At 41.5% G+C, this 10,841-nt stretch overlaps 1 protein-coding gene across 1 annotated transcript in view; it reads left to right on the top strand.

Moving 5' to 3' along the window:
* The window catches only part of KIAA1244 (KIAA1244 ortholog), a 96,965-nt gene that overhangs the window by 25,056 nt on the left and 61,068 nt on the right, over nt 1-10,841 (top strand). The window contains exon 4 of the mRNA XM_009319146.1: nt 1,714-1,845. Within this exon, the coding sequence (XP_009317421.1) occupies nt 1,714-1,845 (132 nt within the window). The remainder of the gene's footprint in view (nt 1-1,713; nt 1,846-10,841) is intronic.

Below are 10,841 nucleotides of genomic sequence, written 5' to 3' on the forward strand. Positions count from 1 at the left end.
CTGCCAGCTCTCTCAGCACTCTCGGGTGGATCCCATCCGGCCCCATAGACTTGTGAGCATCCAGGTGGTGTAGCAGGTCATTGACTGCTTCCTCTTGGATTATGGGGGGTTCATCCTGCTCGCCATCCCTGTCTTCCAGCTCAGGGGGCCGAGTACCCTGAGGATAACCGGTCTGCCTGTTAAAGACTGAGGCAAAGAAGGCATTAAGTACCTCAGTGTACCTGAGTACCTGAGTGTACCTCATGTGTAACAGTTACTTAAGAAGACAAATGCCTTAGCTCCGAATGTCCCTATCTCCCCCTTCCTCCTTCTTTCCCCAGCTTTTGTTGCTGAGCATGGTGTCATATGGTGTGGGATATCCCTTGGGTCAGCTGGGGTCAGCTGTCCCAGCACTGTCCCCTCCCAACCTCTTGTGCACCTCCAGCCTACTTGCTGGGGGACCAGCGTGAGAAACAGAGAAGGCCTTGATGCTGTGTAAGCACTGCTCAGCAATAGCCAAAACATGGGTGCGTTATCAACACTGTTTTGGTGACAAATCCAAAACACAGCACTCTGTGAGCTCCTATGAAGAAAATTAACTCTGCCCCAGCCAAAACCAGTACAAGCGTGGAAAATAAATGTGCTACAGAGTTGAAGCTGGGAAGGAGCATCAGTACAGAAATGGTGCAGAATGTACAGGGTGAAGTGGGCTGCTCAAAGTCTGCACTGGGGCAGAGCAAGGTTGTGTTCCTGGCAACTAAAACAAGGTAGTTTTGTTCTGTCATGGGAGCTTCTAAGAAGACTGGAGCAGGGAAAAGACTTGAGTGGGTACATCTATTGCAGGATGCCTGCCACTAATAAGAGGCACTCATGAAGGTGGTTATAGACTAAATGGAAGAGGCATTTCTAGTAGAACTCTGAGGAAATAGTTGGGAGATATTGAACTCTGGCCATGTTGGGAGATACTGGCTCAGATACTGGCTTTTTCTAGGCAAAGGAAATCTGATTGGTCTAAAATACTCAGTCTGAAGTTCAGTCAATCTGTACTGAATGCACGCCTATGTATATTTGTGGTCCTCGTGCCAGTCACTTGCCAACCAGGACTGGCAAGTCCTTCCTCCTGAGGACTTGATCACATCCATGATTAGTCAACTTCTGAATGACACAAAGCACATCTTGTCAGTGATGAGAAGTGCCACCTCCACTGTGCTTGTGCTCTGTGCCCTATTAGAGTGAGCATGATAATAGCTGACTGTCTCCTGCTGGGCAGGGTATCTGCTGGCACTAGTTTGAGGCCAGGATACTAGCCTGAGTGGGGTTTTTTTGTTGTTGGTTTTTGGTGGTTGGGGGGGGGGGGTTGAGGGTTCCACACCCTCCCCACTTCTAAAATGTTGAGAGGTTTTGCTGAGGGCGTTACTTGGAGTGTTTTGTGATCTCTCGTGTCAATTACTGATGTCTGCTTTCTTCTGGTCACTGGAGAAGTGGTATGGGGAAAGATGATACTGGAATGGTGGCTGATTCAAAAGATGTTAACTATCCCCTTATCGTAGCACAGATCTCCCAGTTTTTGCTATACTTTCGTATTTTGTGTTATTGGATCAATTGGAAATTTGTCCGTAGAAAACCTAGCCACCATAGTACCAAACACTAATAGGTTTAGGTGTAGTAGTTTACAGCAGAATTGGGCAGAGGTAGTTTTGTCTCAACCTGTACATTGCCATTTTCTCTCTGCAGAAGCTGCTGTCTGATGAGAGGTTTGTATCCATGGAAACAGACTCAGATGAGAAACAGTTGCTTAATCAGATGCTGAATGCCGTCAAAGTGACTCCTTCGCTCAATGAAGACCTGCAGGTTGAAGTGATGAAGGTTAGTGTTTCACACACGTCAGTGCTTGCAACAGAGGCTGCCTGACTGAATGCTGGGGTTAGCAAACAAATGAGCCGTTGCCTTGGAAATCTTCACCTTAGGACAGTATTTGATTCCCTCCTTCCTGCTGGCAGATGTCAGTTGTTTCCATTTCTACTGTTTGTTTCCCTGGGTTAAGTAGGAGATAGTTTATATTAAAAGTCAGTGCACTGGTGGTCCCAGTTTTAGCAAACTGAAACAGGACCATCAATTCACTCTGTGGGAGTTCACAGATAAATGACTTGTAGATTTGGAAGTTTGTGTTTGGTATTGAGCTTTAGTGCTCATGAGGTGGGCTGTGCAGGTTTGTAATTTTGAATTGTGTGTGCGTAGGTGCTTTCTAGTTTGTTAGCTCTATATTCTCTTTGTAAAATGCTAATGATGCAGCATGATTTGTTTAGGCACCAAAATGTCCCTCGACTAGTGCTTAAGGGAAATTATTGTTTTGTATACTCAGTGAAAGCTTCCATTTCTAGAAATGCTTTAGCGTTCTCCTGTGCGTGTTAAGAAGCTCAGCTGCCAGGAGTTACTGTTTTGAAGGGGAGGTGCTGTCAGATTTCCTTGCCCTGTCATTGGGTTGGTTGTATGACTTGCTAGTACTGCCATAAAAAAGTGACTTCCAATACCTGTATTATTTGTGTAAAGCAATACAGTGGTGGATAGTTCTCAGATGTTTGGGTGTAAACTTTGTACTGCAGGGTTTGTTGTGCTATAGCTGATCACTGGTCGAAACCATTTTGGAACAAACCTGGCGGCCCTTTTTGCATGTTCACTATACCTGGTACTGATTGATATATTTGGATCTACTTACTTGACTGTCCTTTGCTTCTAAGTGCATAGATTACTTACTTTATTTCTTTCTTACATGCGACATCCTTGTTCTAATGAATATATGTTATCCACTCTGAAACTGCTCAGTACTAGCTGTACTCTTTGCCACTGAAGATGACTACCTGGGTGCAATATGCACTTAGTGTCAGAACATGCAGAAGGGTGAGCCTAGCAGCAGAAAAAAGGGAGGAGTATTTGTATGGACTGTTACCTGTTTTATGGGAGCAAACTTCTGCCCACGTACAGGCTTAACTGATGACACCCAGATCTGAATCCCTAACCCAGCATGCCTCTTTCCTGCCTCTTTTGTCTCTACAGTGGGAAAGGGGAAGAGGCAAGAAGTAGCACTACTGAACCAGCAGGTCTCTCTTGGTATGCAGTAGTTTTTTGCAAGTCACTTTTTTACCTTCTTGAGTGTTGCAGATTCAGAATCTGCATGCACACTGTTCTTTGAAAACCATGACATGCATCTGTGACACGCTTGCCTCCACACTGAGAAGAATGTGAGCACTGTATTTTACTACAGTTATGAGTGAATATCTTCTCAAGTTGTCTTGATGTGTGAGAAGCAAAAAAACCCCAAGAACCCCAAAACACCAAACCACATAAAACTCAAGCCAAAACCTAAGATTTTATTTATGTATGCTTTTTGTTTTAAAAAAAAACCCAAAAAAACCAAAAACATGTTCAGTTCCAGTTTAAGCGCAAAGGAGAAAGGGGAACATCGTCTCCATTCCACTGGGTGAAATTTTAATGTACAAATCCTTTTCTGGCTAAAAGCACAGCAGAATGCATGTATGGTAAAAATCAAGCTACATCTTTACGTCCTGAGAACAAAGCAAAACTTCTGTTTTGATTTAAATATTTCAAGAGACCAGAGGGCCAAACCGTGTTGTAATCAGGGCAGTTAAAACTCCAAGGCATTAAATCTGAGGCTTGCCTACAAGTCAAATCAAGTAGAGATCTTTTTACATTGTAACCTGAAGGTTACAGATGCCATTGCAACACTTGAAAATGTTGTAGCTAACCCAGGTCTGACGAAATGGCTAAAGCCTTCAGGGGTTTTCCAAGCAGCTGGTCTCAGCAATGCGTTTATATCCCTGGATCTGCTAAAATGTGTCCTCAAGGCAGCATATGATTGTACATTAGACCGTGTTATTCCATACGGAGGAGATTAAATACATCTTTATCCAGTGCAGATATTAGGCACTCTTGAGCATGAGCAGGTTTATATGAAACTGGGCCAGCAGTGATACTGGCCTGGTTCTTCGTGACTTGCTGCACAGTTGCACCAGTCTTGTAGGTATTAAGAATGCAACCATCAAAGATTCCACAAAAGCTTTTAGTCATGCAAAATAGATGTGAAAATAAGAGGTGCAGGAGTACAGACTTCACTGTAGATTGCTGGCATGTAAGCTCCTAAATCCCTTAAATGTTTTTGTTTTTTTTTTTTTAAATCCTATCCAAAATATCTCCTGTTGTTCCCAATAAGTGTACACCAGAAATTCACACTTCACATATTATCCAAAGCAAATGTTTTGAATATTTATTTTAATGGTTTGTTGTCACCCACCTGTATTGCGGATGCGAGTGTGAAGGGATTTGATTAGCTGAGGAGAGCATTCTGTAAAGCTTTTTACATTCAGGTGACTGCAAGTTGGAATTGGCAGTGAAAGGAAGAACACAGGAGAAGAGGCATAAGTGCAGTTAGTTGCCTTGCTTGATACGCTTTTGCAACCTATCAAATATTAGTGTAAAGGGGCAGCATTAGACAGGAATGGAATAGAGTAACTGTAATGGTTGCTGTAAATAAATGGAGAGGAGTGCTAGCTGGACCTCTTCTGGCACTGAAAAAAACAAGCAGTTGGGGCCACTGTTGTAAAAGTGGAACGGCACTCACTAATTTATGGCTGGGTACCAAATCCTCCTTATTTTTAAGCGTGAGTGTCATGTCATGCTCTACAGATTCCCAGATTGGAGGATCACAAAAACAGCGTGCTGACAGTGGTCAGGCTTAAGGACCAGGGCTGGGGACTGTGCTGGAGTGCATCCTGGGCAGCCAGGGAAGATTTATACTGCCCAAATGCAGCTGTCGAGATGAACTCAAAGCCTTCATCTCTCACAATACCTCTCTCCTCTGTGCTAGAGGAGGTACCTCTTATCCTTTTTATAAACTTTGATTTAAAGTGGAATTTTACTTTTTGTAATAAGCAAATATTAAACTAAACTCCAGGTTAGGGATTGCTGCCAGTATCTCTAGTTCTTCTGAATACCAGTTGTGGATTGCACAGATCTTAGATGTTTCATATAGAGTGATTATGTGGGGAAATTCCCCCCTTGAATTTCCAGAGTAGAAGTGATACTCTGAAACCCTTGTTTATCTTTTTGCAGGACACTCTTATTATTATCAAGCACTAGGTAATTCTTATGTCAACAGTAGTTTTGTGCCCAAAAGAAGGCAGTGGTCTTCTCAGTGAGGAAGGGGAAAAGACTGTGATTTCTCTGTGACGTGAGTGGGCACCTATAACAAACACAGGTATACTAACTGCATTTGATTTCCCGCATTGTAAAGCAAGCTGTCTGGGGTGTATAAATTTTGCATTCAGACTTGCATGTTATTTAACTGCTGAGCCCTAGTATTTCTTTAGAATATCTCAATGACTGTGCTGTCTGTGTATTCTCTGTACCTCTGATACATTTTATGAAAGACATTTATTAGTATTTTCACACTGGGGACTAAACTGAGGTTATTTAGGTACTTTAAATCATATTAAAAGATACTGAGAAACCAGGTAATCCAGAAAGTGTGACCAGAGGGAGCACTGTATCTGACAGAAGGCCACTTTAGCATTCACCTTTGTTGTTGCCATGATACTTTGCTATCACACTGAGAAGCCCTCTAATATATGTGATATCAGTTTGTGTTTTTACTGTGCTCAGCTGACTGTATCAAGGGAATGGAAAATCACACAATCATATAGTGCCTTGTTGTCAATCTTCTTGTAATACTTCAATAGCTTAATTGCAGTTTCAAATGGAATAATCTAAATATTTTTACTTGTATATTTTCTTGAAAATATTCATGTGATTTGGGAAGGAAGTGATATATTGATCACTAATCAAATTCGGTGTTTTATCAGTGAGGCACCAAAGTGACTCACTGCTTTATTTATACATTTGCAGATGTATAGAAAAAATAGGGGGGGGGCAGTAATTCAGCACTTACCTTAGGTGAATGTGGTCATGCAATTTGGCTGGCCCAGAAGCAGGAAGAATTTTGTTTTGTGACATGGGGCCATGTTATAATTGAGTGAAATGCAAGGGTGTATCTCGTGTTGAGGAGTAGGGACAATTTGTTGACCTTAAGCACTAGACTAGCAAGCAAATAGATAGTCTGCAGCAGAAGGGGGTACTGGACATGTTCTGGATTGAAGATGAGTATCATGGGTTTGGGTTTGGTTGTGGAGTGCGGGGGATCCTGATTTCTTTCCTGGTTTGATGCTTTTAAATTCTGGCTTCAGATGTTTTTAAAATGGCTGAAGTACTTCTGCTTCATGCAATTAGACCTTTGCTTGCAGGAACACATATAGTCTTGACAAAAGTACTGTCAGATATGGTCAGATCAGCAGTGGAAAAGGAAACTAATCTATAGCTGAGCCTCTGGATTCAGGTCCCTTCCAGCCTCAACGATTCTCTGATTTTTACTTTCTCTCTTTGTTTTTTTTTTTGTAATTTTTCACCTGTAACCCTGACCCTAAAATCCAGTTCCTCCAGGAAAGGCTCTTGGAAGAACTAGAATTCAGCTTTGAACATTACTGTGGCGTCGAAGCAGGTGAAACCAAATATGAAGGAAGTGGGTAGGGTGTAAAGAATCGAAAATGGCAAGGACTTTTTTTCTTTTCTTTTTTTTTTTTTTTTCCTTCTCACTAATGTTATGGTGACTTTCATTTATAAGTTGACAACCTTCTTAATAATGCAGTACCCCTCTCTCTAACTAACTGTGATAACGTTATTCTCAAATAACAAAAAAAAAAAGTTTAATGAATAATTGCAAATTAGTGGATGAGTCCTTACCCAGAAATAAGCTCTCCAGATAAACTGGATACACTATGATGTAATGGGTACTGACAGTAAACAAGTTGTTTTTAAAAGAAAGGTATGACTGATCATTTAAGATTTCCCTTTCTACTGCTTCCTTTTGTTTTCTTCGGTCACAGAAAGCTGTGTCATGTAATCCAGTGCATGTCAGTTCAGTCTGTGCCCAGATTTCCCAAGAAATTTACAGCTAGCAAGACAGACATTTTCAAGCAAAAATTAGAATAATTACCTTTTATGAAGGAAACTCAGTTTTCTGATTTGCTGTCTCTTTAAATATTTGGTCTTTATTTCACTATCCTAATTAATGCTGTTACGATATGCTGGACATGTTATGAATATATATTACGTTTCTGTCAGTGGAGCTTCCAAGCTTTGTTTCTTAGTACCTTTGAGAAGTCTTCACACAGTATTTGTGGCACTCTACTTGTGGTGTTTTTTGAAATAGACTTGAGGATTTTCTGGAACCAAAAAATATTCTTCCAACGTGGCTTGAGAGAGAGAAGATTCTTCTAATTCCCATTATTTGCCTATTGTCCATGGTAAACAGCTGTTTCATTTAGGAAAGGTTAGTTTATTCCCAGTGACTCCAACTTGCGTTTGTTAGTGGATTAAGTGCACTGCTTGCTGATGGGCAAAATTTTTATGGTTTTCTTCTGTAGGCTTTCAGTGAGGAGTCAGCCAGAGGTCTTTTTAATCATTGAATGAGGTTTAACAAACCCTTGCTAAATCTGCTGTGTTAAGGCAATCTTTTCTCTTTGTCTCTTCACTGATCCATTAATACAGCATTTAGGAACTCTCTGGTAATACTACTAGACAGCTCTTTTTGTGATTTTGGTTTTCATTTTGGATATATTCAGAACTGAAATCTGAATTAGAGTTCTGCGGTATAACAGCTTGTGTAAGGACAGGCAGAATGGAGCAAATAGCTCTGCCTCTGAAACGCTGTGTTGAGGTTGGGTATTTGTAATCGTTCTTTCCAAGATTGCTACCATAATGCTTTAAAGTTGCAAAGTGATTCTTCGAGTACTAAGAGCCATCTCCTAGTCCTTATTAATTTTTTTCTGTAATAACTAATTCAATTGATAGGGCCTCAGTTATGGTGTCAAATTAGTCAGAACTTGAGAAGGTCACTACTAAAGATCTACAAGGAGTAGTAGAAAGCTTGGGGACAATTTTTTGTTTGTTCTTATTTTCTTAACAATCATAGTTGACCTGTTTTAGGTTCTGCACAACCATTATTCAACTTTATTTGCATGCTTTAATCCAGAACTGGTTTAAAATTTATATTAATAAGAAAAAATTAATAAAATACTGAAAATTTGTAGAAGAAAGTTTCACTTGAATGTGTTCATTAGTTCTTGTAACGGTGGTGCCTGATACGAGCTGTCATAGGCAATAACTGATTTTTGTCCAGTCCATAATTCAGAGATGTGTTAGCAGTCTGCACTGTCGAAGAGGGGAGTCTGTAAAGACTTGCACAATGTCATGCAAATAAGACTCTCTTCTAAGATCAGTCCTGCCCAGGAATGCTAGCTAGAGTTCTTAGCGCTTCCTCCGCTTAGCCTTTTCATAAGCTAAATTGTTGTAATGTAGGCCAACTACAAATCCAGACTCTCTTGGGTTTACTTTTCCTCTTCCCCCCCCCCCGGTTACTTTTTTAAGTCATTTTATGTGTGCGCTTAGTTATAAGTAACCAGGTTAATTCCAATGGATTGAGTGACCTACCTTGCGTGTTTCAAGGTAAGCTTATCCTTTCCCAAATTAATTAGAACTATGGTAAATGCCTAGTACTCATAATTAAGATTGTGATTAAAGAACTCCCCTGGTTCTTAGGTGCCTGGCTGTCGTAGCAGAATTCACAGTCTTGAATTAAATACCTGAGCTTTCTCCTTAATGGATACAAAAGAATGAGAATGGTAACAGCCTGGATATGGCCGAATGAATACTGGATGGGAGTTGCCTAAACCAGTCAGTAGTGAATGCGGTATCTCAAAAATCCAGCCTCTTTCCAGGATCTGTGGCTTTTCCTCAGTACCTTTCTGTGCTTGAATTCATAGTCCATGTACAACCTCTGTGGATCCGGGCAGCCATGAGGCTTTAAAAATCTAAGCAGAGCATTGGTCCTGTCTCTTGAAAGGTTTGCAGGAGTAGAAAAGTAGGCTTAGTTTCTTGCCTGAAGAAATTCTAACGTAAAAATTTTAACTTTCTCAGGACTCCCTTAGCTGTGAGGTTATTGAAGTGTTTTCGGACAGCGAACGTGTGCGTTCTGTCATGTTGGAACTGTCCCACTCGGTGTGGCACAATCAAAATCATTGGGGTCAGGCACAAAAAGCAGGAATTAGAGGAATGTTCAACCCTGGGGCTGAGTCAATCATGGGAAGGGTAAGAGGGCAGGATTCCTGTCTTCCATCTTCTGTGCTCATTCCTCCTGCAATCATGGATGGATGGAAGAAGGGTTCTTTACTCCAGGTTAACTCAGCAGTGTGTTTCTTTCCGGGTTACCTGATGAATGACTGTGTGGGGGTGGGGGGAATTATTACCTGTGATACACTGTGATCAAATACCGTATTACAGTATACATGCTCAGAAGTAGAATTAATACTGCACAGGTTTTGCTGTTCATGTAGGGGGTTTTGTTATTCTGGAGTACTTGTGACTGGCATTCTTTTTTGCACCAGTGTGGATTTTGCAGAAATGAAGAAACTCGAGCAGTGCCGGAGTTTATCACTGAGCTGTTCTGTGCTGTGCAGCATATGCAAGCAATGAGTCATTGGATCATACCTGCAGGTTTTCCAGTGCTACGTGGAAAGTAGCAAGTCCCTAGCCCTGGAAAGTGTAATTTAACACCTGTCCTGCGTGGAGGGGAAGTACAAGTTCTTACAGACTTTGTTTAGTCTTAGACATACACCAAGAACCTGGAGATTGCTTAACCATTAAGAAAGTGAACTGGAAAGACATTGTGTGATCACAAACCCAAATATAGAAACCCTTTAACTTTCATATATTGCCATTTAATCTTTTCCCTGCTGCCAGACATTATTGCTTACTGGAGGTGACAGTGCCAAGTTCTGCCAGCCAAGTTGGCCACATAACAGTGGCATGGAAGGGTCACTTGCCGTAACTTTTACATGCAATTATACGCATACTCCAGATGTGCCACAGACGACATGCACCCAGCTCTCTCTCATAAGTAGAGCTTCTCTGCTTATGGAGCTTCCCGGGATGGGGCCTGCTGCCACCATAACTGTTAACACCGTTTGGTCCTGGGGGCAGCTGAGGAGAGAACTTGTGTCTCAGTAAGCTGTTCTGACGCTGCCAGCCATCTCCTGGGGGTCCTCTTCCCTAGAGCTCCTCACGTGTATCTCTTGTGAGAGAGGAAAAAGATATGGAAGCTTCATGTGGCATAGTGGTTGATGAAACCAGCTCATCTGGCTTTTTAGTATCTCTTTCCTGAATGCAGGTCAGGAGATGGTCTGGGATAGGGTAAAATCCTCTGATAGGCCAGACAGCCTGTGGGACGCCACTTCTTAGGTTGTCTTCAGGCTATCTTCTTGCCAATTAATCTCGTGACTTGAAACAGTAATTTTAAATTAGCTATTGTAAAGCACATTGCCACACAGAAAGTTCCCCTGATGTAGTTTCAGTGCAACCCTGCATGTATCTGAGGGTAAAGGAGTTGTCTTCCCCCTCCGCTGTCCAAAAAATTCCCGTGTTGTCAAGAATAAATGTCAGATTTTTCCATCCAGGGGATATACTGGTTCTTTTTTCCTTGACAGCTCTGGGTTTACTTACACCCATGTGTTGACATCCTTTCTGAGCATTTTGGTAGTCAATGCATGTAACTTCATTTTTATTTGAGAACTCTTTAAACTTTTTGTTAGTAGAATCATAGAATCATAGAATCATTAAAGGTTGGAAGAGACCTCCAAGATCATCGAGTCCAACCATCAACCCAAGAACACCATGCCCACTAAACCATGTCCCTAAGCGCCTCATCTACCCGCCTTTTAAATACTTCTAGGGATGGT

This window comes from Pygoscelis adeliae, unplaced genomic scaffold, assembly GCF_000699105.1.
Source record: "Pygoscelis adeliae isolate BGI_AS28 unplaced genomic scaffold, ASM69910v1 Scaffold172, whole genome shotgun sequence".
Classification (NCBI taxonomy): Eukaryota; Metazoa; Chordata; class Aves; order Sphenisciformes; family Spheniscidae; genus Pygoscelis; species Pygoscelis adeliae.